General features: G+C 44.6%; 1 protein-coding gene across 7 annotated transcripts in view; it reads left to right on the plus strand.

Moving 5' to 3' along the window:
• LOC134460792 (dedicator of cytokinesis protein 9-like) overlaps positions 1-27,174 on the plus strand; it is a 153,109-nt gene that overhangs the window by 101,248 nt on the left and 24,687 nt on the right. For 4 of the 7 annotated variants that reach the window (XM_063213342.1, XM_063213347.1, XM_063213345.1 and 1 more), the window contains exons 14-34: positions 338-420; positions 1,664-1,786; positions 2,121-2,200; positions 2,395-2,579; positions 4,328-4,393; positions 4,581-4,673; positions 5,180-5,303; positions 6,140-6,258; positions 7,810-7,896; positions 8,011-8,100; positions 10,519-10,634; positions 17,638-17,707; positions 17,997-18,122; positions 18,414-18,485; positions 19,616-19,762; positions 20,388-20,471; positions 20,937-21,048; positions 23,144-23,322; positions 24,320-24,436; positions 24,725-24,836; positions 25,953-26,086. In XM_063213342.1, the coding sequence (XP_063069412.1) occupies positions 338-420; positions 1,664-1,786; positions 2,121-2,200; positions 2,395-2,579; positions 4,328-4,393; positions 4,581-4,673; positions 5,180-5,303; positions 6,140-6,258; positions 7,810-7,896; positions 8,011-8,100; positions 10,519-10,634; positions 17,638-17,707; positions 17,997-18,122; positions 18,414-18,485; positions 19,616-19,762; positions 20,388-20,471; positions 20,937-21,048; positions 23,144-23,322; positions 24,320-24,436; positions 24,725-24,836; positions 25,953-26,086 (2,319 nt within the window). Of the gene's footprint in view, positions 1-337; positions 421-1,663; positions 1,787-2,120; positions 2,201-2,394; positions 2,580-4,327; positions 4,394-4,580; positions 4,674-5,179; positions 5,304-6,139; positions 6,259-7,806; positions 7,897-8,010; positions 8,101-10,518; positions 10,635-17,637; positions 17,708-17,996; positions 18,123-18,413; positions 18,486-19,615; positions 19,763-20,387; positions 20,472-20,936; positions 21,049-23,143; positions 23,323-24,319; positions 24,437-24,724; positions 24,837-25,952; positions 26,087-27,174 lie in introns of all 7 variants that reach the window. The other 3 variants (XM_063213341.1, XM_063213344.1, XM_063213343.1) reach the window with 1 other exon arrangement.

The raw sequence follows: 27,174 nt of genomic DNA on the forward strand, positions 1-27,174 counted from the left end.
GTGAACTTAATAGGCCCTGCTGTGGGATAGATGCAGGGTGCATGCTGTGCACTGTGTGCAGTCAGAGGAAATTTGCCTGGGGTCATTATGGTTGGTCTCCTCTCTTTCTCTGACCATCACACTATCTTCTCTCTCTCTTTCTCTATCTTGTTCTTTCATCATCTCACTCTGTCTCTGTCTCTGTCTCTGTCTCTCTATCTCTCTCTCTCTCTCTCTCTCTCTCTCTCTCTCTCTCTCTCTCTCTCTCTCTGTTTCTCTATCTTTCACTCCCCCCCCTCCCTCTCTCTCTCACTCACCCCTTCTTTCCTTGTCTGCCTTCTCTTCTCTTCTCCTCCAGGCTGCACAGAAGGTGCTGAAGAATGCCAAGTTGGCTTGCAGCAGACTGGGCCAATACAGAATGCCTTTCGCCTGGGCCGCGAGGTAAGAGATCGCTGACCTGAAACACTGCGCGCTTACACAGCCTTGGTGCACTACTGTTGCTAGGCCTCCCTGGATTTAACCTTGGGCTCATTCTAGGACGCCTCCAAGTGATGATCTATGGTTGAGGCAGCAGCAGTGATGTTTTGCAGAAGCACAATACGGATAGTGGGTGATACGGTGTACTTCAGATCAGGGCAAACCCAATAACCCCCTCTTTCTTTTTCACGAAAGATTGGAAAGTGTAACACACATCATTGGCGTTGTTTTGCTGTCGTCCAAGTTTGCCTGGAGTGAGTTGCGCAGCGCCACAGGGCAAGGCAAATAAAAATAAACGAATGTTTGAAAGGGGGTTTCAGTTTGACGTCCGTGACCCTAAGCACTCCCCCCACCATCCACTGCCCACTCCCCACCCCCCTGCCCTCCGCTCCGGCCCCGGCCCCGGCCCTGGCCCCGTCACGCGTGAGATGAGCCCAGAGTCGTCACAGGATGCTGTTTGTCTTTCCAAATGGGCTACATGTGCCGCTGGTCAGGCCCTCAGAGAGGTGCTCGGCCAGGATGTGTGCCTACAAGGTCTGCGTGAGAGACAGCCAGGGTAGAGAGAAACACCAAGGCCTGCTATCTCTCAGGCAGCCACACACAGTGGAAACATGGAGGCATGGAACAGCAGGAAGCCAGAGTTCAGGGAACCAGAGAGATTGACTTCATCATCCCTTCCTTTTTCGTGATCGGTTGTTCGCCTGTGGATTTATCCATTTGTATTGTTTTCTTCCTCTCTGTCTGTCTCTGTCTCTGTCTTTTCCCATCTCTATCTTTGACTCTCTCTCTCTCTCTCTTTCTCTCTTTCTCTCTCTCTCTCTCTCTCTCTCTCTCTCTCTCTCTCTCTCTCTCTCTCTCTCTCTCTCTCTCTCTCTCTCTCTCTCTCTCTCTCTCTCTCTCTCCCTGATTTGCTTTTTTGCAACTGTTGGCACCTGGCTGAGATGTAAAGCCATTTATTAACCTATGTGACTTGTGACGTGTTTTTTTGTGATTGTCACTCTATAGCATAATTTGCGCTTCTGTATTCCAAGAATATGTAATAAAGGTGTTTTTAAATTCAAATTCTCTCTCACTCTTTCTCTCTCTCTCTCTCTCTCTCTCTCTCTCTCTCTCTCTCTCTCTCTCTCTCTCTCTCTCTCTCTCTCTCTCTCTCTCTCTCTCTCTCTCTCTCTCTCTCTTTCTCCCTCCCCTTATCACCATTTCCCAGGCCCTTGTTTAAAGATGCATCAGGGACACTTGACAAGACTGCACGCTTCTCTGCAATCTACAGACAAGATAGTAACAAGCTGTCCAATGAAGACATGTTCAAATTACTAGCTGACTTCAGAAAGTGAGTAAAACCCTCTCTTTTTTTCCCTTCCACATTCTTGTAAGGTCCTGGTTTCACAGCCGGAACTTCATGTTCTGGCCCTTTGGAATGTCCAAGGATCACCAAGAAGAACCCCAGTCAGAGATTGACGTGCGTAGTCGTTTTCTGTGGGAAATCCTACACCTTTGTTCAGATCGGACCATGAGGTGCCCTGGCCGGCACCTCTGTCAATATTTTTCCTGCCGCTGTTCTGTTCTGTTCTGTTCTCAGGGCCAATCCCTTGTTACGCACTTTGGTCCCAGGTACTGTAGAAAATAACAAAGGCATTAACGTTGTTTTCCTTTTGTCTCCCCAGGCCCGAGAAGATGGCCAAGCTCCCTGTGATCTTAGGAAACCTAGATGTTACCATTAACAGCGTGCCTCCAGACATGCCCAGTAAGTCCACTCCAACTTCAATAGCCTTAAGTCAATCCTAATGTCTGCCTAAGTGTTACAACTTCAGCATCCAGTCAAAACGTGTCTGTCTTCCTCCTCTTGCCTCTTCCATCTTCCTCTCTCCATCTCAGGCAGTGCTAATATAACCTATTTGCTCCCTCTTACTACACTCCCACGTTTCTCTCTCTCTACAGACTGCGTAACCTCGTCCTACATCCCGGTGAAGCAGTTTGACGCGCATGAGGGGGAAGTGCTGTTTGAGGTGGAAGAGTTTGTGCCCTGCATTGCCAAATGCTCCCAGCCCTTCACCATCTACAACAACCACCTCTACGTCTACCCCAGGCACCTCAAGTATGACAGCCAGAAGTCCTTTGCCAAGGTACACAGATGTGATGATCAGTAACCATTTACACACTTTACATACTGTACTGTCGCAATTGAATGTACTGTCATTTTCTCATTCGCAATCAGGATTTTGAATGGTTAAAAGTCCCCCAAAAGTTGTTGGGGCTTGGTAGGCTAGGCCAGTGGTTCCCAACCTATGGGTCGGGACCCAACCTATGGGTCGCCAAAGATCCACAGGGGGTCGCGAAGCCCTCTTGAGTTTAAGGGGTTTCATTTTAATACCATATGTAGCCCATGTTGAATAAATGACAAATGCATAGAAGCAACAAAATTTAAGTGCTACATAAAACATTTATTCTGTTTTTGAACAAAGACGAATTGAGGAATAAAATGATAACTAAAATGAGTTTTCGAAGGAGACAGAGCGTATCGAGTGACTTCCTCTCATGCGGGCGCTGGGTCACCAACGCTTACAATAGTAAAAACATGGGTCCCTGAAGAAAAAGGTTGGGAACCACTGGGCTAGGCGGCACGTCACGCCAAGTGCAAGGCCACAAGCACAGGTCGAGAACCTACACATTAGCACCTTGAAACTCTCATAGAAGTCACGTGGAATACACATGGAAGGGGGAAAACTGTCCCCTACTGAATCTACTACAGTTGATTTTATTAGATAACATTTCTGTTTAATACTAACAGCAAACCCTGCCATGGCCTCTATGGAAGCCTTGGTTTGTGGGGTGCAATTGAAGAGTTCAGATGCAAAACCCCCTAAGTGCCTTCGCAGAAAATAATAGTCTTAATTTCTCAGCCTTTTTTTTAGTCGAGGCACCCTTTCAATTCATGAAAAATTTCAAGGCACCCCAAAACCAAGAAGCCGTAACATGGCATCGCATCCGATACCATACAAGCAAAAGTAACACATTTGGAGACGTCACACAACCTACGTTTAAAGTTGGAGCTGACTGGGGCGACCAAAATTGTCTTTATTGTGCGTAAATGGCAGATGAAAGATTCCACTGACTAGCATTAACTTGTCAATTTAGATAAATATGTATTATATTACATAGTTTATTTATCAGCCATGTTTCCGCTGCACCCCTGAGGGGGGCCTGTGGCCCCCCAGGGTGCCCCGGCACCCCTGTTGAGAACCTACACATTATGATTAGCACCTTGAAACTCTCATAGAAGTCACGTGGAATACACATGGAAGGGGGAAAACTGTCCCCTACTGAATCTACTACAGTTGATTTTATTAGATCAGTGTTTCTCAACTGGTGGGTCGCGACCCAAAAGTGGGTCGCGGAGGGGTCATGGGTGGGTCGCGGAGCCTTGGTGTAAAAAAAAACGTAATTCTAAAAAAAATAAATCCAACTTTTCCTGCAACAATTTACAACTTTTATTTTGATAGGCTAGTGAACTCTGTGTCGTCTGTCGTCATAGATACAATCTGAATGTTTATGCGAGATAGATAGCGTGCAACCAGTCATTCGACTCTTGGTTACATTTTGAGAATTGCATTGAATTGACTTGAACGCTAAAAAAATTGGGTCGCGACCGAATGAGAGTGGAAAATGGTGGGTCCCAAGACTGTTCCTGTTGAGAACCACTGTATTAGATAACATTTCTGTTTAATACTAACAACAAACCCTGCCATGGCCTGTATGGAAGCACTGGTTTGTGGGGTGCAATTTCTCTTCTTGCACTGTACTGTAATTATGGAAGTTGTGTTGTCTTGCATTGCGTTGTGCTGTGTAAGAACTGTGCGTCGTCTCTGCACAGGCGAGGAATATAGCTGTCTGCATCGAGTTCAGGGACTCGGATGAGGAGGAGGCCGTTCCACTAAAAGTAACTCATTTATCTTCTTTTTCTCCATTGTCCTTTTCTTTTTATTACATCTCTCCTCTGGTCTTGACCTTTAACGCTAAAGGACACCCTTTTGTCAATGTCATGGTTACTGCTGCATTCTTTATATTCATTATTTCATCATGTCTGTCCTCTCTGACTCTTTTTGTCCCAATGTCATGGTCCACAGTGTATATACGGTCGACCGGGAGGTCCTCTGTTTACCAAGAATGCCTACGCCGCTGTGCTTCACCACCAGCAGAACCCGGAGTTCTATGACGAGGTCAGTGGCTGACTGTCTATTCATTGGATGTCTATGTATTGAAAAGAAAAAACATAGGCGGTCATGTTTGCACTGTTAATGCCAATGCCTAATCTATCAATTTGATGATGCTAGCCGCTATGTTCTCAAGTCTGGTACTGCGATGTCTCCACACCTTCATATAGTTTATGTATAGTAGTCTGTAGCTTTGTAGTAGTTTTTTTGTATATTTTGTTTCTTTGTCTACTTGGGAAAGCAGCTTTGAGTCTCATTATACTCATATAATCATGTGAATAAAGACTTTCTATTCTATTTTATTTCTATTCTGTTTAGCATTGTGCCAGACAGTGATGAGCATGATGGGAACAGTGATCAGTGTTACATTTATCTAATTCTTTTCCTGAAGTCCCTACAGTGTGTCAAGTCCAAAGTTTATGTAAAAAAAAGTTTCTGGCATACATTGCACTTCACTGTATTATGTGACATGTAGTACATGAAGATCTGTCGTGAATCTGTTTTGTGTCCAGTTTAAACTTGAGCTGCCAACGCAGCTCCATGAGAAGCACCACCTCCTCTTCACCTTCTTCCACATCAGCTGTGACAGCAACAGCAAAGCCAGCACTAAAAAGAGAGACGTCATCGAGACGCAAGGTAAAAAAAAATGTGCCACTGGGCAGGCCCTCAGAAACCCTTTACTCCTTTACCAGGGGTGTCAAACATAAGGCACGAAAAAAACATAACCATCATCGTAGCACTACACCACTGTCACAGTGCACAGGGCCTTTAGTAGTACATTACGACTTGGTCATTGCCATTCTGGTAACAGGTAATTTCTAACAGGGGTAGTGTCATAAAGGGTTAACTCTCTCCACCATTAACCATCAACCAAACAGACTGACTGATGCCATACACAGGGAGCCTATGACAGCCTAAAAGCACAAGAGAGCTTTCTGTATGATTATAGACAAACTAGTAAATTAAATTGTGTTTGTTGTGCATTTGTCAATACCTTGCTACAACTTAATTTCCCCTTGAGGGACAAGTACTTACATTTGTGACTCGATTTTATTTGCTTTGTGTCTTGACTTGACTTGACTGTGGCTAGGCTGACAACAAGACATGACTTTTCTGTCTCCTTTCTTCCTTCTCTCCTCCTCACATCATTTTTCCTCCTCCTTCTCTCCTTCACCTCCTCCCTCATTCCTTCTCTCCTCCTCTGTTCCTCCTCCTTTTCTCCTCCTCACCTCCTTCTCTCTTCCTCCTCCTTATCTCCTCCTCACCTCCTTCTCTCCTCCTCACCTCCTTCTCTCCTCCTCACCTCCTTCTCTCTTCCTCACCTCCTTCTCTCTTCCTCCTCCTTCTCTCCTCACCTCCTTCTTCCTCCTTCTCTCTTCTCTCCTCCTTCTCTCCTCCTCACCTCCTTCCTTCTCCTTCTCTCCTCCTTCTCTCCTCCTCACCTACTTCCTCCTCCTCCCCTCTCTCCTCAGTGGGCTACGCCTGGCTGCCCCTGCTGAAGGACGGCCGGGTGGTGATGAGCGAGCAGCAGGTTCCCGTGGCAGCCAACCTCCCTGCTGGCTACCTCAGCTCCCCCGAGGGCATCAGCAAGGTACTGTACAGTACAAGCCCTGTCCCTCTCCGTGGGTGCAATCTAAATTAACACCTTGCCGACTGGCCAAATGCTGGTGAAAATTTCAGTTTGGTTGGTAGAAAGCACTAACTTACAAGCCACTTTGACCCATTAGTGAATGTGTGTTTGGCTAGTAAGATCTAGCCTCGCGAGCCATCCTACGTACTTCCGCCAAAGGATTGGCTCCACTACTGTAGTCTGGCCGTGCTTCTCTGTGGAGTGCCTGGAGCAGTAGAATTTTGATCGCAACGCCCCCCTAGAAAACAGCCAATAATCGAATACGCCCCCCACGTGGGGGCGAAAGGGGGAGGACTCTCGTGACAATGACGTGCACATCTGCGCCAGAGCCATTGGTCTGCGCTATGTTGTTGTTGAGTAACTGCCAGCGATTGGGTGAGAGGTGTCCAATAATTTCAAACCATAACTGAGTGCAAACGTCCTGCTTCCTACAATCGCTTCAGAGCAAACAAATGCCAGACCATAAATACGAAATGAAATGGTAGTATTATGGGATGGTCAGGACCAGGCTAAGTAAGATCTACTGTATTAGCCATTTTGGCTGGTGATGAGAGCCCTGGGTACAATGATTGTCATAAGTAATCGACGTTCATTTGGAGTGGCGCTTGGCACTAAGTCACGTAGCTGTGACTCAGGAGGGCTTCAGCAAGGTACTGTACAGTTGGAAGGTGTGTGTTTACGCCCGATATACAACGGCTATCAGCCAATCAGAATCGAGAACGAGACCGCACAGTGTTAGATTTGTACAGTAAGCCCCCCCCCCCCATGCAGGTGGTAATGGTGGGCCAGCATGGCCTGTGATGGGTGGGGTGGAGGTCGGTCGGGGTGAACTGGGGGTGGCGACCCTGGAGGCTCAGCCTTCTTCATGATTAAGTAGTGCTTTGTCCTTCAGTGACTCCCTGACAGAAGTGGTCCCTGCCCCAAGGTTGCATCCAGGCAGCTTAGCAGTATTAACCCTTTGAGGAGTGCAGCTTCTTTCCCCAGTAGTATAGTTCTACAGTAGAATTACACTCGCACGCACATTCTACAGCTCACATACAACCTAGGTGTTAAACATCCCGCTGAGTGTTTGTGACATCATGATGAGAACTCAAAGGGTTAACTAGCCTCCGCCCCAAGAGCCTCAGCAGCACACGTAATAAACATTCGACTACTAGTTCATAATTTGCTGAATACATTTATATACACATTACAGGGAATGGCATACATAGGAGGAAAGAACGGCTACAATGGGAATCCATCAACTAAAAAATGACAAGTGGCCGAGAGAAACAAGGATGACTATATAAATGTCTAAATGTCTGTGTGATGAAAGAAAAAAAAAACTAATCCTTCTCCTTGTTCTGTATATTTCCTGGGCACTTGTATCTGCCAGTGATGTTGGCCATGATTATGTCCTCGTTTGTAAGTCGCTTTGGTTATGAAGCGTCTGCCAAATGCAATGTAATGTAATGTAATGTAATAATAATGTGTGTGTGTTTGTTGAAGTGTTTGCCATCTGTTTTACAGCAGCACTCCAGCCCTGAGATCAAGTGGGTGGATGGTGGAAGGCCTTTGTTCAAAGTGTCCACACACCTCGTCTCTACCGTCTATACTCAGGTTAGCAAGCCCAGACTAAACCATCACATGTCTTTTCGCCATCACTATTTTCAGTTTTTGGGAGCCTTTTTAATCTCTCTGTCTATGTTTCTCTCTCTTGTGCCCTGTCCACAGGACCAGCATTTGCACAACTTCTTCCATCACTGTCAGAGCATGGAGTCCACTAGCCAGGTGCCAGGAGGAGTGCTGGTCAAGTTCCTAAAGGTGAGTCCATGGTCTAGTTGTGCACTGCACACCACAGTCCTGCTTGCATGGTGGACACCAGACGATCTCACAAGTCAGGAGGCCTGGCTACCTATGCAATTTCTCATAGGAAAGGTGTGGTTTACGATTGCCAACGGCCGCTTACTGGGCCTTAGGAATGTGTCATTTGGTATATATGTAGCCCATAGCCAATCTGTCAGTTGATATCTATTCAAACAGCAGTTATCGCCCCCCAGGCTACAGACCTACCAGTCTGTGAAAAAAAACACAATCACAATGACTTGCCAGTTCTCAGAAGCACACAACACAACCATTCCAAACAAACACTGGCATGACCTTATTTTAGATTTTTGTTTGAATTCCTTCGACTTTTTGACTGTTGGAGTTCATCATGTTGGTCATCTGTGGCCCCCTCCCATACCTGAGGCAAAGAATAAGGAGGCACACACAAGGCTTGTGTAGAAATGTATATTGTCACCAAAAAGTGCTACTGGAGACATTGAGAATAGACTCCGAAATATCTGTTGCTCCAGTTTTTTGTCTCTGACTTCTGATGTAACTTTGCGGCTACAATATACATTTCTACACAAGCCTTGTGTGCGCCTCCTTATTCTTTGCCTCAATTGATCACTACTTTTTTGGAAGCGATTCACGACTCCAAAGTCTGGGCTCAGACGCCGACCATTTTTTGCTTTTCCCCCTCCCACACCTGTCAGAAACGTGGAGGGGGGTTGTAGCATCAGTATGGCTGCCCTGGGCCAGGCGCTGGCCAGCTTCCTGAGGATGTTTAGGGACAGACAGGCTGTTTACTCAGGCCTCGTCGCTACTGGACAATGCAGACAGACACACCTCTTCTCACAACCTCATGCTGTGGCCCACGTACGGTAAAATACCGTAGAGCCTGCGTGCTGCGATGCATCTCTGGGGCGTTAGAGTAAACACAGAGAGCCGCATCGCCAAACAATGGGCCATGCTCTCTGCACCCAAGGTCACAGCAGTGGGAGAGTTTTGCTGGCCGCTGGCCAAACGACTAGGCTGCCCTTGGGTTATTGGTCACGATACTATGGCAGAGACCACCCGGAGATGCGCCAGTGCACTACGCTCCTCCCTCTCTCTCCCTCTCTATCTCTGTATTGTTCTGCTCTCTCTCTCTCTCTCTCTCTCTCTCTCTCTCTCTCTCTCTCTCTCTCTCTCTCTCTCTCTCTCTCTCTTGTGCTATCATTCTCTCATGCTCTCACTTTCACTCTCTCTCTCTCTCTCTCTCTCTCTCTCTCTCTCTTCCTCTCCCTCTCTCCCTCCCTCCCTCTCTGCCTCTCTCTCTCTCTCTCTCTCTCTCTCTCTCTCTCTCTCTCTCTCTCTCTCTTGTGCTATCATTCTCTCATGCTCTCATTTTCACTCTCTCTCCCCCTCCCTCTCCCTCTCTCTCTCTCCCTCCCTCCCTCTCCGCCTCTCTCTCTCTCTCTCTCTCTCTCTCTCTCTCTCTCTCTCTCTCTCTCTCTCTCTCTCTCTCTCTCTCTCTCTCTCTCCCCCTCTCTCTCTCTCTCTCTCTCTCTCTCTCCCTCCCTCCCTCCCTAACTACAGTATCTCACCCTGCCTGCCCCTGTTCCATCCTCAGGAGTAGTGTTATCGCTGCCACTGTAGCATTCAGGTGTGTCCTGCTATTCCTGTTCTGTGGTAGTTTCCTGCTGCGTATAAAGCTGGTGGCTGGGCCACGCTGCCATGCCAGGGTGCCAGGGGTGTTGGCCACCACACCAATCTCTTCATCACACCGGCTAATCTACCACTGCTACGCAGACGACAACGGGAGCAGGAATGTTTCCGTCAACAAGGGTTTCAATAACAGCAGCAGGGTGCAAAGTGTGAAATAGCACAGTGTTGGCAATTACCCTGCGCGCGTGCCAACCAAAGCAATCAGGCCTGTGTTGACTTCACTCAATGGCACCACCTCAGTGTAAATCACAGCCATTGGCATGCCATGCCGTGAACGCCTGATGAAAGCTATGCATAGCCCCGTCAGGACACAAGGCATACGTGGTTTCCTTTTGAATGATTAGTCTGCATGCATGGGTACAATGCCTGCCGTAAGTAATCTATGATTTATTAGGTGTGGCAGGTTTTCATGTGCGTAGTTGTGAATTTTTGCACGACATGCTGCAAGTTGTAATATTAATCAATGGCCAAGGTTTTGCAGCTAAAAATGTCTATTTCTTGACATTCAAAATGGCAAACATGGAGAAGATAACCCCTTTTCATATATGAAAATAAATACATAATGCATTTTTAGAATTTGATGATGGTGGTAAGTATTCAGGAAAAAGTAAAATTTGTGAATGGGCAGCATGAATTCTGAAAATAAATTACAGTGTACCTTTAAGTGCATTCTAACCTTCAGGATCTCTCCTCCCTCCTCTCCGTCAGAGTCTTCACGCCATGGAGGGTCATGTGATGATCAACTTCCTGCCCACCATCCTAAACCAGCTGTTCCGCGTGCTGACCAGTGCCACTCACGAGGAGGTGGCAGTCAATGTGACAAGGCAAGCCAGCACCAGCACCAGCCCCAGCCCCAGCCCCAGCTCCCTCCCCCAGCCCCAGCCCCAGCCCCATACGCCAGCCCCAGCCCCAGCCCCAGCCTCAGCCCCGATGAGAGTTTCCATTGTGCAAAATGTCATACCACCAATGATTTTTCCAATGAGAAACGTCTAATGAGTTTGGCTTGTTGTAGTGGTGCAGTGTGTACGGCATATCCACATGTCCTGCCTAGCTTAGCCAAGTAAAAATGAAACGGTCAGCTACAACCACAATTTTATTTATTTATTTATTAATTCACGTCATGGAAAAAAAAGTGGGAGAAAAAAATTCAGGTTGAAGCCAACTTTGTCATGTTTACTGTATTTATCTGTGCCAAGTTGGTCCTGCTCCAGGGGGGTATATGAAGAACGTGGTTAAGTGATAAACCAGGCTTAGTTAACCTACAGGAAGTGGTAAACCTGCTAATAGATGTACCTGTAGGCATTCATTTGGTTAACAAAATGAGGACTCCGGGCTCTTCTATTAGATAATTTACCTCTATAGTTAGGGAAAGATATGGATATTTTGAGAAATCTGTGAACTAATTTCTTACCAATAGATTTTTTTACCATGTGTTCTTACAGGTGTCTGGACACACCTCACAATTTATCCACGGCCAAATCCAATGGGAATTTCCGTGACACCCCGTCAAAGTTGGGGTGCACAGAAGGCCTATGTAAAAATTGGAACACGGCAGATTGGGGGGAAAGGATGCATAATGGGTCATAACTTCTGAAGTAAACTACATAAAGAGACAAATGAACACATTTTTCCATACATTACTGACCCAGTGAATTCAATTGAGGGGTATTTTTGGACATTTGACCACATTTAAACCCAGTTTTTGGTGAAAAACGGCAAAAAAATGGCCTTAAATGTGTAGAAATGTTTTTTTTTTAATCATATTTCCAAGTTGTGTCTGTTCTCACCACTTGCTCTTCATTTCTCATTTACAGTATGACAACATACTGCATATAGTATGGGTTTGATTATACTATTGGTATTAAGCTGAAATAATAACCCAAAGTTGACCATTTTTAACCCTTTAATGTCCTAGACTGGAACCCGGAAAAAGGTTGCAGAAGGGGACATAACTTCGGAAGTAAACTATATACAGAGACAAATTAACACATTTGTCCATACAACAGTGACCCAGTGAATACAATTGAGTGGTTTTTTTCGACATTTGACCACATTTAAACTGCGCTTTTGGCTTTTTGCGCTTAAAATGGCTTTAAGAGCATAGAAATTCAGTCATATTTTCAAGTTTTATTGCGTCCGTTTTCACCACTTGCTCTTTATTTCTCAATTACAATATGACAATATACAGTAAAAGGTATGGATTTGATTATTTAATTGGTATTAAGCTGAAATAATACCCCAAAGTTTACGTTTTTAACCCTTTAACGTCCTAGACTGGAGCCCGGAAAATGAACAAATTTGTCAGAATGTGGGATAAGTTTGGAGGCATGCAGACACAAATACGTACATTTTTCCAAACAATACTGACCCAAGAAATGAAATGGAGTGGTTGGTTTTGACATTTGACCACATTTAAACTGAATTTCAGGACAAAACAGACTAAAATGTGTTGAAAATCAACCGTCTTTTCATTCGTTCAAATTAAGAATTTCATCAGTGTAAGTCCACTCTATAGGCCAAAAATGGGGTTAGTGCCAAGCAAACTCTCACTGTGTAGGCCTCTATATTTTTTGAAACCCGTGTTTCTCTGGAGTATAGTTTTGTGATAGCAAGTTAGACATCATAGCTGTTGGATTTAACGTTTGTACATCCTCTCAAGAATCTGTCCCTGAGGGTGATTTTCTGAAAAGTGACTTTTTGTCTACCCACTAACAACAGGCCACAGAACCTTCCAAGCATCACTTTATCATTACTGACATTGTCCTTGATGTTGACAGACATAGAGGAATTCATTATATGAAAATTGTATAGCCTATAAACCATGGCCGACAATTGGTTTTACAATTGAGAGCCTATTTTCTAATAATAAAAAAATCTCAACTACTGTAGAATCATGCTGTCAAGTCCATAATGTTGTGAATGTTAACCTTTCACCAGGGAGTTGAATTATATGAAAAATGCCATACTATGGGTATACATTTACTTTTCTGTAAGTAAGCACAACCTAATAAATGCATCAGATTTAATCATTTTGAATTAAATGAAATGAACTTCTCTACTATTGCACTGCATGAAAAAAGTTACATAACAAATGCATTTGTAGCATAATGAGACATGTGCATTTAATTCTTTACAGCAATCTGCTGTGACAGGGCTCATCATGTGACCGGTAGGCACCAATACTCATGAATGGCGTGACGTTTTCCATGTGCGTTACGCCCTTTTGTGGAGGAAAACAGCCAATTGAGGCAGTCGGTTCATATGCAAAATAGGGAGGCGGAGCACTCGGAGGGTCACAGGCAGCCTAAAAATGAATGGCAGTGAACGCTATTTAACCCATGCATGCAGTTAGGGGCGCTGTCGAGACGAGAGCGCAGCCCATTCATTCTGAGTGTAGTCTGCAGTCCTCCGTTGGCTCCCCTACAGTGCAGTACCCGACGAGTGGAACCTCTCGTAATACAACTTCTCCGAGAGCGTTTTCACAGCTGTCAAACTGAGCTGATAGGGGGGGGACTGTTGATTGTACAAGTGCTCGTGGTCATCTGGATGCATGTATGCTTGTCCCACTTTTTTGTCATTTCCCTGAATTCACGAGGCAGGCTGTGAACTTTGAAGGAAGTTTCCCCGGACGATTACAAGTTAAAAACAGCGAGTTTTATCCTTCAATACGCTGGCTTCTCGTTCACTGCCATTCATTTTGAGGCTGCCTGTGACCCTCCGAGTGCTCCGCCTCCCTATTTTGCATATGAACCGACTGCCTCAATGCATGTCAATACTCATGAACGGTGTGACGTTTTCCATGTACGTTACGCCCATTTGTGGGGGAAAACAACCCATGCAAGTCAATTGGTGATGTTGGGGTTTAATAAACGAAAGATACGGACCTGTAGACTAGCGTTGTTCAAGCGCAACACGCAGAAAACGTGTTGTGTTGCCGGCTGTTCAAATAATAGAGCCAAACAGCCGAGGCTGAAGCATGGACTTTGTTGATTTAGACAAGCCGATGTAGCATGTAAGTTGATGAGACATTCGGTTTGTTTTCACCCACAAAGGGGCGTAACACACATATACGAGCAAAGTACCCGGATGGCCGTTCATGCCTATTGGTGGTGTTGGGGTTTAATAAACTAAAGATAAAGACCTGTAGACTAGCGTTGTTCACGCGCAACATGCCGAAAACGTGTTGTGTTGCCGGCTGTTCAAATAATACAGCCAAACAGCTGTGGAGAAGCATGGACTCATTTTGGCTAGCCGATGTAGCATGTTAAGTTGATGAGACATTCGGTTTGATTTCCCCCATAAAGGGGCGTAACGCACATTTATGAGCAAAGTACCTGTATGGCCGTTCATGCCTATAGGCAGCATTTGGTGTTTCCAGGTACTCTTGGAGGGGACAACTTCTATTGTTTTTGGCATCATAGCCAGTTTCCTTTCTCCTTGCACGGGCGTCCACGGATCTGCACTCTATGGAAAAGTGGCAGTCCTGTGTAGTCTCTTCAGCTCATGAAGCTGCTTGGAGTGTGGCTGCTAGCCGGTTTCTAGGCAGACTGCTGGCTTTGCTACTTGTGCAGCCACCATGTCGTCAGTAATCTGCCCTGATTGGCAGTCATCTAGTTGACGTGAATTGAGTGTCCAGTCCACATGTTTGTGACGAAGTTCACTCACTGCTTCATGAAGCAGCTTTTTACGTCTTGGGAAGTCACATTATATATTTCTGTCCACCTTTTTTGCCAAGCATTCAACCCCACCTTTCTAAGACCATGCAGACCTCATTGTGATCATGCAAATATCTGCGGAATTGCAAACACAACTATTAACTGCTGGGGGTGGGGTTGTGACTTGACCTGGTATGGATCACAGACTACCATCTCAGTTTGTCAGACTGGGGGACCTAACATCAGAGTGTGTGGTCAGTAGCACTGGTGCTCAGGGCCGCTGACTGCTTTAGCTGTGCCCAGGACAAAGCCATCAGAAAGAGCCCCCAACTCAATACATTCAATGTAATGGAGACCGAATTCTGGGCCCCGTCTCTCCCTGGGCCCAGGACAATTGACCCTTTTGTCCCCTCCTGTCAGCTTCCCTACTGGTGCACCACAGGAAACCACATTCCCCAGTAGTATTTACCCCATTCTGTACTCCACTGAATTAATCTACAGCTCAGAGCACTTTGTTGGTGGGTGCCAGGCTAACCAGATACAGCTGAGCACCACTAAATCCAAGGGAGATGGGCTTGGTTTGAGTATTTCAGAAACGCATACATTAGAGCATCTCTGAATGTACAGCATGTCGAACCTTGGGCTGATGTGCTACATTTGCAGAAAACCACACCAGATGCCTCTACAGTCAGCTAAGAACAGGAAAATTAGGCTATAACTCACACAGGCTCACTAACATTGGTCAATATAAGATTGGACAATTACACTTAGCTGCTGCTTTTTTATCCAACACACATATTGGTGACAGTCCTTGGAGCAGTGTGGGTTTAGATGCCTTGCTCAAGGACACTTCAGTCATGAAGGTGTAGGGAGAGGTAAGGATGGGATTTGAACCTGCAACTCAGTGAACTTCAATCCAACTCCCTAACCATTACACCACGGATGTGAAAAAGTTTTTTTGGGGGGGTGACCATGAAATCCACATTTAACCATGGTTTATTGAGCATGGTTTGTGACTATGGTTAAAACAGACACAAACCATGGTGAAAAAAAACATGAAAATCATGAATAACCATGATCCATGGTTAGTCAGGAACCACAGTTTTCATGGTTACCCAAAAAAACATGTATAAGCCATTGTAATACTATGGTTGTTTCAGAGTACTTAGAGAAACCATGATTACTTTACTATATTTAAACCATGGTCGATTTCTGTAAGGGCTTTAGGGAATGCCACAGCCAACCTGAGTATCGTTGAAGGCAGTTAAAGCAGTTCTGTAAGCAAAAGGGGGTCCAACATAGCACTAGCAAGGTGTACCTAATTAAGTGGTCGTAGAGTTTATACCTCCAGAGATACAACTCTTTTTTTTTTAATCTCCAACAAAAGCTATTATTAGCAGTGATGCAATTTTGTATGATTTGATAAGGCATGAATTGCCATATTACATCATTTTATTTTGAAACATAAATACAAATGACAAACTGGATGGTGTAACTATCAATTCAAACCACTGCAGAAAGCTGGAATAACAGCCAGAAGTGGTCTAAGCGAAACTTAGGCGGTTTTCTCTTTTTTTTCTTCAAATGGCATATTTACCAAAGAGGGTGATCCAACTAGCTATCGTACCAATATACAGATATATACTTCAGAGATACATAGCTCTCAGAAAAAAATTACCAAATCCCCCACACCCCACCCCCACCCCAACTGCTACCAGTGACCAGCACCTGCCCACCCAATTGCACCTCCACCACACTAACGCCTATGACAGTTTGATCATTTTAAATTTGATCAAAAGTTAAAAAAAAACACTCAGTTTAATTTCTTGGGTCAGTATTGTATGGGAAAATATGCTCATTTGTGTTTGTATGCGGTTTACCTCCAAACTTATCCCACATTCTGACAAATTTGATAATTTTCCAGGCTCCAGTCTAGGGCATTAAAGGGTTAAAAACGTAAACTTTGGGGTATCATTTCAGCTTAATACCAATTAAATAATCAAATTCATACCTTATACTGTATATTGTCATACTGTAATTGAGAAATAAAGAGCAAGTGGTGAAAACGGACGCAATAAAACTTGAAAATATGACTGAATTTCTACGCTCTTAAAGCCATTTTTGCAGTTTTTTGACCAAAAGCGCAGTTTAAATGTGGTCAAATGTCCAAAACAACCACTCAATTGTATTCACTGGATCACTATTGTATGGACAAATGTGTTAATTTGTCTCTGTATGTAGTTTACTTCAGAAGTTATGTCCCCTTCTGCAACCTTTTGTCCGGGTTCCAGTCTAGGACATTAAAGGGTTAAAAATGGTCAACTTTGGGTTATTATTTCAGCTTAATACCAATAGTATAATCAAACCCATACTATATGCAGTATGTTGTCATACTGTAAATGAGAAATGAAGAGCAAGTGGTGAGAACAGACACAACTTGGAAATATGATTAAAAAAAAACATTTCTACACATTTAAGGCCATTTTTTTGCCGTTTTTCACCAAAAACTGGGTTTAAATGTGGTCAAATGTCCAAAAATACCCCTCAATTGAATTCACTGGGTCAGTAATGTATGGAAAAATGTGTTCATTTGTCTCTTTATGTAGTTTACTTCAGAAGTTATGACCCATTATGCATCCTTTCCCCCCAATCTGCCGTGTTCCAATTTTTACATAGGCCTTCTGTGCACCCCAACTTTGACGGGGTGTCACGGAAATTCCCATTGGATTTGGCCGTGGATAAATTGTGAGGTGTTTCCAGACACCTGTAAGAACACATGGTAAAAAAATCTATTGGTAAGAAATTAGTTCACAGATTTCCCAAAATATCCATATCTTTCCCTAACTACTACCACAAGGTTGACTTCACCTGGTTTGCTACTGAACTAGCTTCCTATGCCTCTTTTCCACTGCCGTTTTTTTGGTAGGCCTACAGCTCGACACAGCGTAACTCGGCCGCCACTTTTTGCTTTACGATTGAACTGTGTCGTGCCCTATCGTAAAGCAAAAATTGGCGGCCGAGTCACGCTTTGTCGAGCTGTAGGCCTACCAGAAAACCGGCAGTGGTAAAGAGGCATTGGTACAGTATACCCCCCAGGACAGGCATTTGGATGTGTGGGCTTTAACCTGTCTCTGTCTAGCTTAGCTCTCCTTTCTCTTCTTTTATGTTGCAGGGTGATGATTCATGTAGTTGCCCAATGCCATGAAGAGGGACTGGAGCACTACTTGCGGTCGTATGTCAAAGTAAGGGCACTAGTTCACGCAAATAGTAACTGTTCTTGTGTCAAAATATTTTAACATTATTTTTGTCCCTTCTACACTTTCATAATTAGTCTAATGGTGTGTACATGTACATCTATTCTGGTCCACTGGCTGAAAAAAAACTATTTTCATGTATATTACTTAGGTGATGGCAGGCAATATGAAATGGACTCAACTTAAATGGACTTAAGAATTGGACATAACTTAAATGCACTTCCCAAATGTGTCTTGTCTCTATCTGATGCCTTGTCTCTGTCTGCACTGTGAGCAGTATGTATTCAAGACTGAGCCATACACAGCCAACATGAGCAGGACGGTGCACGAGGAGCTGGCCAAAGCCATGACTGCGATCCTCAAGCCCTCCACAGACTTCCTGACCAGCAACAAACTCCTCAAGGTGAGGCCGTGCCCCTCGGGTCCACTGAAAAAGAGTAGCGTGTGTGCGCACTCGGCAAGAGCATTTCACTCACATGTGCTGGATATGTATGAATACACGAAAATGAAAAGGAAGTACACACACAGCAGGGAAAATGAAACACAGCAACACAATAACAAGCAAACAAAAAAATCACAGACAGGGATATTTGCTTTTGTTTTTTTCCATCTTGGTGCACCTCACTCCCACCATGGTTATGGACAATGGTAACATCTCAACTAATTTCTCTGTTTTGTCTTCCTTGCTGTTCAGTACTCCTGGTATTTCCTCGAAGCCTTAGTGAAGTCCATGGCGCAGTACCTAATCGAGAGTGGCAGGGTTAAGGTGGGTTAAAGTGTTCTTGTGTGTAATCTGTGGCGGCTCTTGTTCTAGTATACACTCTGCTTCTTATACGTACAGGTTTCTCCATAGGATCACCTTCTTGTGTTCACACGCTCTCAGTGTTACACTCAGTAGGGCTACTTTGAAACAGATCCTGTTTTGCTCCAGATTTAGAGATCAGTCCCACTGTGATCAGAGGAGTCCCAGAGGTTTCCCCTTACCGTAGCACTGAAGCCCTGTATTTATGCCTCTGTGGAAGGCTGATGTGTAATCAAGGCTACTCCATATTCAGACTGTAGCATGCTAACGTGCTAGCTCAGATTCCCAGGTGGTCTGCTCATTGGTCAGACAGCCCATTAGTCCGACAGCCCATAAGTCAGACAATAAGCCATACACGAGTGTCACACAGCTACTGGGGTAGGCTAGGCTACACGTGGGCACGTCTTTATAGACAAAAACATGCCTTTACTGACGGTTAGGGTTAGGAATTGTTTTGGTTTGGGCATCATTTTTACTTTTCAGTAAACCTAAAAGTGAATATTTACAAACTTACAACGCTAAAATAATTGTATACTGACAGAAAATGGATTTAATGACATTAGGATTGGGATTTTTTTAGATTTGGACATAATTTTACCATGTGTGGTCGGACTAATGGGCTGTCGGACCAATGGGATGTAACCGATTCCCAGTAGCCCATAACAGCAGTAGCTCCTCACAGTAAACCAGTGGTTCCCAAAAATGGGGGGGGCGTGAAAATATTCTTAAGTCCAAAAGGCGTCCCTGCTGAAAAAGTTTGGAAACGACTACAGTAAACTAGCCTTTCGTGCCATCCTACGTACTTCTGCCAAAAGATTTTGAGATGGTCAGTACCAGGCTAGCAGTAAACTACCCTCACGGTTAATGTTTTCTTCCACATATTCAAGCAACACATGTTTACCTGGCTGTTTATGTAAAATCTATGGTCTCATCTCTCATCTCTGATCGGTATTACACTCTGCATTTCCCCACATGTTGTTTGTTTACTGCTCATCATGTCTTGGTTCAAAAGTGGCTTTGGATAAACTTGTCTGCTAATTGCTTTCTGTAATGTGTCTCGCTGTTCTGCTTCCACAATGCTCTCCATACCGCAGCTGTCGAGAAACCAGCGCTTCTCCGCCTCGTTCCACCACACAGTGGAGACGCTGGTGAACATGATGATGCCGCACATCACGCAGAAGTACAAGGACAACCTGGACGCGGCACGCAACGCTAACCACAGCCTCGCCGTCTTCATTAAGGTGAGAGTGAAAGCTGAGAAATGCCGCCTCCGCCGCGCTAGAGAACATGGACACCTCTCACACTCTTTTACTTATGGATGAGCAGAGTCCTGTGCAACAGGCTGCATTTTTTTCTCTAATGTTGAATCGATTCCCGGTTCCTCTCTCAGTTCCTCTCTTCAGCTGTCTTGCACTATTCCTCTCTCTGTCTCTCCCTCTCTCTCTCTGTATCTCTCCCTCTCTCTCTCTCTCTCTCTCTCTCTCTCTCTCTCTCTCTCTCTCACACACCTACAGTCTTACTAAGAGCAAAGGAAGAGCCTAATCTTTTAATGAGTCCTACTACACGTGTTTGATTTCACTGCAATTTAATTCAAGCTTGATACAGTCTTTCTCACTCTGGTAATGTCCTCATTTTATTTTAAAGGCCAATGATGCGTCATTCCTGTCGTCATTTTGTCATTTTCAGACAGTAATCAATGCCTTGATGTGGTCGAGTCAAATCGTGCCATTCCCATTGATTCTATGACATTATTGATCAGCCATTTAGTTATTTTGTCAGCACTAACGATGCAGAGAACACTATAATGATTGTAGTTATAACCGTGTTTAAGGGAAAAACTGAAATCTCCCTCTTTTTCTCTCATAGCGCTGTTTCACATTCATGGACAGAGGCTTCGTCTTCAAACAGATCAACAACTACATCAACTGCTTCATGCCAGGAGATCCCAAGGTAGAGTCATCTTCCTGTTGAAAGATGTCATACTGTAATAAGAATCAAAGAGGAAGGGGTGCACCTTGCATCAAACTGTTCTTTATTTAGAAAACACTTTGAGGGGGCGCTGTGGCGCAGCGCGCTAAACCCCCCACATTTGGGCTTACATGCCCACGGGGACCCCGGTTCGAGGTCATTTCCCGACCCTGCCCCATCTCTCGCTCCCAATGGTTTCCTGTCTCCTCTCATACTATCCTGTAATAATAAAGGCCAAAAAAGCCCCAAAAATACTACTAAACAAAAAAAAACAGTTTGATGCAAGGTGCGCCCCTTTTCTCTTTGATTCTAAGTGTTTTATATGGGCCAGCGCCCTCAAAATTAATCAAGAAACCCAAGTGAAGCCTGCTACCTGCCGTACTTGACATACTGTAATAAGAGCCAATTAGGTCGTAACATCAACAATGTTTTTGTCTTTCTCTCCAGACCTTGTATGAGTTTCGATTTGAGTTTCTTCGAGTGGTTTGCAACCATGAGCACTACATTCCCTTAAATTTGCCGATGCCTTTTGGAAAGGGAAGGATCCAGAGATTTCAAGGTGAGCCTACAGCGCACACAGGACTGAGGAAAAGAAATGGGAAAGTTCTTGTCTCGTGTAAAGGATGTCATTGCTGGAAGATTTTGTTGAAAAAAAAAATACAAACACAAAGAAAATTTATTCTAAAACAAACATCTGGTTGAATGCTAAAGCTGATTGGGTTTGAAATTCATCATTAAAATCCCCAGAATTTACTACTACCGACGTTCAATGTTTAGTATTCATACTTAATGCTTCAGTGACCCCCTAATCTGAGCTCATAGCTTGTTGCCATGTATTGTATCCATTAGTGTTTACTTGTTTTCTTTTTTTGCCAATTAGCATTACTCACTCCCCTTGAGGAGTCACATGATACTCCTGTAGGTAGGTGAAAGGTGTGATGCCTGTCTGTCACCTGTCCTGTCCTCTCTAATCCTCGGCAATCTCTACTGTATCTCCATGGCACCTCAAGTGACAACAAAACATCTGTCCGTCTGTCCAGCTGAATCATGTATACGTACTACATGTCATGAGACATTAAGTACCGTACAGGCTGAAATTGTTTTTCAATTTCATTTTCAGCCACTGTTCACAATCTTTATGTAATGGTGCAAAATTGGCAAATAGTAGTTCATTTCAGATTCTGTCTGGGTCTCTCTGGGCGTCTCTGTGTGAGTGTCTGTCTCTGTGTATCTGTCTTTGTCTTCCTCTCTCTCTCTCTCTCTCTCTCTCTCTCTCTCTCTCTCTCTCTCTCTCTCTCTCTCTCGCTCACACTCTCTCTGCTGTGGTAAATTCTGAACTTGCAGTTTAATCTCACCTCATTTCTATTGAAGACGATGAAACTTAGTTGTCTCCAAAGGAAGTTAACTCTCAAAGACCCTACAGTACATCTGATTTGGAGGCGTATCCATGTGCCAATATGAAAATCACAATCACCTGAGTGTACTGTAGTGCACTCGGCGAAGCGAACAGCCCTTCGGCTGCACCGTCGGGCTGTTAGAACGCTCTGCCTCGTCCATTATTTCCCTTGATATCGGGGCACCTCGTAGGCCGTTATTCCTTACTTAATCCACTACTACTGTATCAGACTCTAGTCTTCTGCCTCTCTACTTAGTCTCTGTTGTCCCGCTTTAGCATTTGATTAGCTCCTCTCATTGTAATCTCTGTCTAAATACCCTGTGGTGGTCCCATGACCTCGCAAAGTACTACAGCCTACTGATTTACAACTAAAATCCATCTCCTATCTAACCAATGATGTATAACCCATGATAACCACGTGGAATGCAGTTTCAATAAATCTGATGATTTATTGACTTACACAGCAAGTTCGAGATGCAGATACATGGCAGTGGGATGCTGAATCAGCAGGACAGTGTTGGACGACGGAGGGGTTTGCATGCAGTGTAGCGTTTGTTAGTTTTTTCTGATTCTGCTTTGTTTGTGTGATTGTCTTTGCTGAGGTTTACTTTGCTCACTTTGTCGTATCCAAAGTTTGTTTGGATTTACTCAGTGTTATTGTCTTGAAAATACACAGAAAGACGTACAGCGCTGATGCCAGAAAATCTGTCAGGTTGTTTTTACGTCAGTCCCCTTGGCATAAGGTTACGCCGCTGCACAATCAAGCCAGAGGAAGAACACAGTTTCAGGCAATGATTGTTATCTCAGTGAAAGTTCATGAGGAGTTGACCGCTGGGGATTATCCTCTATTTTTGGTCAAACATTGGTTGGCAGACACCCCAGCCACTATCATTGTTTATAGCATAGCTCAGTGACAAGTATTAGCCAGGAAAGGATAAAAAGAGCAAGTTGTCCTTTATTCAACTCTAGCCAACCTGTCCTGTTTTTAAAGCATTTATTTGGTCTTTCTGCACCTTAAATATGATTAGAAGTCAAGATGTCACTAGAATGTAGCAGAGAGAGAGAGAGAGAGAGAGAGAGAGAGAGAGAGAGAGAGAGAGAGAGAGAGAGAGAGAGAGAGAGAGAGAGAGAGAGAGAGAGAGAGAGAGAGAGAGAGAGAGAGAGGCGCGTTAGGGCTGGGGGATAGCATATGACCTAGGCTGGACTCGAACCTCGGTCCCCATCATGCATTTTCATCCTGTCCTCTTAAAACCCCCAGACCTACAGCTGGATTACTCCCTAACTGATGACTTCTGCAAGAACCACTTCCCCGTCGGACTGCTGCTGCGAGAGGTGGGCGGAGCGTTACAGGAGTTCCGGGAGATCCGGCAGATAGCCATCCATGTGCTGAAGAACCTGATGGTCAAGCACACCTTTGATGATCGCTACGTCTCAAAGGTAGGAAGGCCGTCCCTAGAGCCATCTTAGACTTAAATGTCTTTTTATTGTTATTCACCAGGACTTCAGCACTGCACGTACACATATTGATCCAAATGTCATTGCTTTGATTTTGATTTTTCTCATATAATATGCCTCAAGATGCATGTAACATTAGAAGCTGCTGGCAGAAATAGTTTCAATGTGCTAAATGCAATGGACGATAAAGTGAATTAAAGTAAAATTGTGGGATTGTGCAGTGACAAACTGCTAAATATATTGGAAAATATGATAACTTGGCTTTCTTACTCTACACTCAAAAAGTTATAGCGTAAGTGTCAGCCGTTGGTTGCATGCCTACTTGTTGCATGCCTACTTTATGTACAGTATGTTGAGTAGATTATGTATGTACATTACATTACATTACATTGCGTTTGGCAGGCGCTTTATAACCAAAGCGACTTTCAAAAAAGAGGACATAATCAAGCCAACATCACAAGCAAATACAAAGTGCACAGGACATATACAGAACAACAAGTGCAGTTGCAAAAAGGGGTTAGCTTTTTGTTTTAGTTTTTTTAAGGAGTAAATAACGAGTACACACACAACACACAAACACATACACACACTCACACACCACACAAACACACACACACAAACTAAACTAAACATCATGTCAAGAGTCTGCCCTGGGGCTAAGCCAGCTCAAGCATTAGCCTAGTAGATACTCTCGAAAGAGGAAGGTCTTAAGCTGTTTCTTGAAGGCTGCAAGAGATGTGCTTAGTCTTGCTGCCTCTGGGAGACCGTTCCACCACTTGGGTACAACAACGGAGAACAATCTTGACTGGGAGTACCTAGAGCGACTGGATGGCAGAGCCAGACGACTTGTGCTGGATGAGCGCAGTTCTCTTCCAGTAACATAAGGCGTTAGTAGTCAAGTTGGTTTTATAGTAGGTCCTTCAGATAAGCATTAGATGCTGCTGTGGTCCTTATTGTGCATTATGATGTTGTGTTGCAGAGCCAGCAGGCCCGACTGGCCACCCTCTACCTGCCGCTCTTTGGACTCCTCCAGGAGAATGTGCACCGGCTCAACGTCAAAGAGGTCTCCCCGTTCGCCATCAACCACTCCAACAATGTAAGGCTGCCACCTAGTGGTCAACAGAGGAGATGCACTTTCTAACTACACACAAACACACACAAGGCTCATTGGTAACTTATATTCTCTTTTCTTCTGTTCTCTTTTTTTCCCTTTCCTTTCTGTTTCTTTTCTTTTCTTTTCTTTTTGTTGTCTTGTTTTGTCTCTTCTCTTTTCTTTTCTTTTTATTACTCTTCTCTTCTCTCCTCTTCTCTTTTCCTATCTTTCGTCTCTTTGTCTCTTCTCTTCTCCTCTCTTCTCTTCTCTTGTCTGCTTGCTGTTTCTCAGAACGGTCGAGATGACCCTCTCCTGGCGAGCGCCAACATGACTCCTCCGAGGTCCAGTACGCTCTTTGAGAACAGCCTCCATAAGGACGTGTTAGGAGTCATCTCCGGCACAGGTAAGCTCAGAGAAATCATAAGCAATAGCTTTGGATACAAATGTCAAAGCCAAAGTGTAAATAAAGATGGGTGGGGAGAGTCTATAAAATTAATTATATTACATTACATTACATGACGCTTTTATCCAAAGCGACTTACAGATATTAGGGTATTGGTTACAGTCCCTGGAGCAATGTGGAATTAGGTGCCTTGCTCAAGGGCACTTCAGCCATGCAGGGCAGAAGGGATTGGTAAGGGTGAGGAATGAACCTGCATCCCTGTGGTCTACTGCAGTGTTTCTCAACCTTTATTTAGGCGAGGCACCCTTTCAATTCATGAAAAATTTCAAGGCACCCCAAGCCAACAAGCTGTAACATGGCATCACATCCGATATCACACAAGCTTAGAAAATTAACACATTTGGAGATGTCATACAACCTAACTTCGAAGTTGCAGCTTACTGGGGAGACCTACATTTACTTTATTTTGCGTAAATGGCAGATGAAAGGTTCCACTGACTAAGCATTCATTTATTTAGACAAATATGTATTATATTACCACATTTATTTATCAGCCATGTTTCCGCGGCACCCCTGAGGGGGACCTGTGGCACACCACAGGTCTAGAGTCTACTCCCTAACCGTTACACTACGACTTACACATATGAAAGTGAAAGCCCATTGGGAAACTCCAACTCCCATTGTCATTGTGACACAGCACTCCACAGCACACAAGTGAACACTGCACACTGCACACAACGAAATTGCATTTATGCCTCACCCGTGCAAGGGGGCAGCCCTCAGTGGCGCCCCATGGGGAGCAGTGCGGTGGGACGGTACCATGCTCAGGGTACCTCAGTCATGGAGGAGGATGGGGGAGAGCACTGGTTGATTACTCCCCCCACCAACCTGGCGGGTCGGGAGTCGAACCGGCAACCTCTGGGATGCAAGTCTGACGCCCTAACCGCTTACCCATGACTACCCTTTGTAGATGGCACAGTATTTTAGGAAGACTTAATTATTATTACTATTATTATTATTATTATTATTATTATTATTAATCCAACTTCATTATTATTACTATTATCATTATTATTATTATATTATTACTAATCTGACGTCACCTGTCTGTGACAGCGTCCCCCCACGCGGCCTCCACCCCCAACGTCAACTCGGTCCGCCACGCTGACTCCCGCGGCTCCCTCATCAGCACCGACTCAGGCAACAGCATGTCCGACAGGAACCACGACAAGGCCAACTCCCTGGACAAGGTACTGCACACACATGCACACACACACACAACCATGCCTTCTCTCTCTCTCTCTCTCTCTCACACACACACACACACACACACACACAACCATGCCTTCTCTCTCTCTCTCTCTCTCTCTCTCTCTCTCTCTCTCTCTCTCTCTCTCTCTCTCTCTCTCTCTCTCTCTCTCTCTCTCTCCCTCTCTCTCAGACACACACACACAGACACACACACTCCAACAACAACATTTACATACACAACCATGCCCCTTTTCTCTCTCTCTCTCTCTCTCTCTCTCTCTCTCTCTCTCTTTCTCTCTCTCTCTCTCTCTCTCTCTCTCTCTCTCTCTCTCTCTCTCTCTCTCTCTCTCTCTCTCTCTCTCTCTCTCACACACACACACACACACACACACACACACACACACACACACACACACACACACACACTCACACTCACACTCACACTCACACACAAACACACCATCTCTGCCACACACCTGTCCATCTAATGGCTGGCATGACTTTGCACCACAAAGAAAGCAGCTTGAGGTTTGCTTTGCTCCAGTTCGCTTGCCTTGCTTTGACAATCGCCCCCCTTTTTTTCTGGGAAGCAATTAGAGTCGTCTATCTGCCTTCCAAAAGCAGCTCATTACTTATTGAGAGTCTGTCCAGTGCCAGGGAGGTGTCTTAGAAGGCAGACCTCTCTGTTTCTTCTGGCCCTATCTATTCATCCACACACACAACACGACTTGGCCACAGTGGCACGCCGCGTGCAGGGCCGGATTAAGATGCCCTGAGGCCCCTATGCTACAGGTTACTGTGGGTCCTCATGGAAAGCAAATTTCATGACAGTCATAAACAGTGTAATAATTACAAGCGAGGAATTAAGGCTAATGTCTGCCAAATGCACTCAAAACAGCAGATGAAATTTTTAGCAGTTATGAGATTTTTCCTTTTTGGCTTGGCAGGTGGGGGCCCCTAGGCTGCAGCTGTATCTAGCCTGTGCGTTAATCTGGCCCTGTCCGCATGCTAAGCTAATGATGCAGTAATATGAGACTTCTAGTGTGTGTGAGTGAGTCAGAGTATGAAAGCCGCAAGTTCTTGAATC

Source organism: Engraulis encrasicolus, chromosome 13 (genome assembly GCF_034702125.1).
Source record: "Engraulis encrasicolus isolate BLACKSEA-1 chromosome 13, IST_EnEncr_1.0, whole genome shotgun sequence".
Classification (NCBI taxonomy): Eukaryota; Metazoa; Chordata; class Actinopteri; order Clupeiformes; family Engraulidae; genus Engraulis; species Engraulis encrasicolus.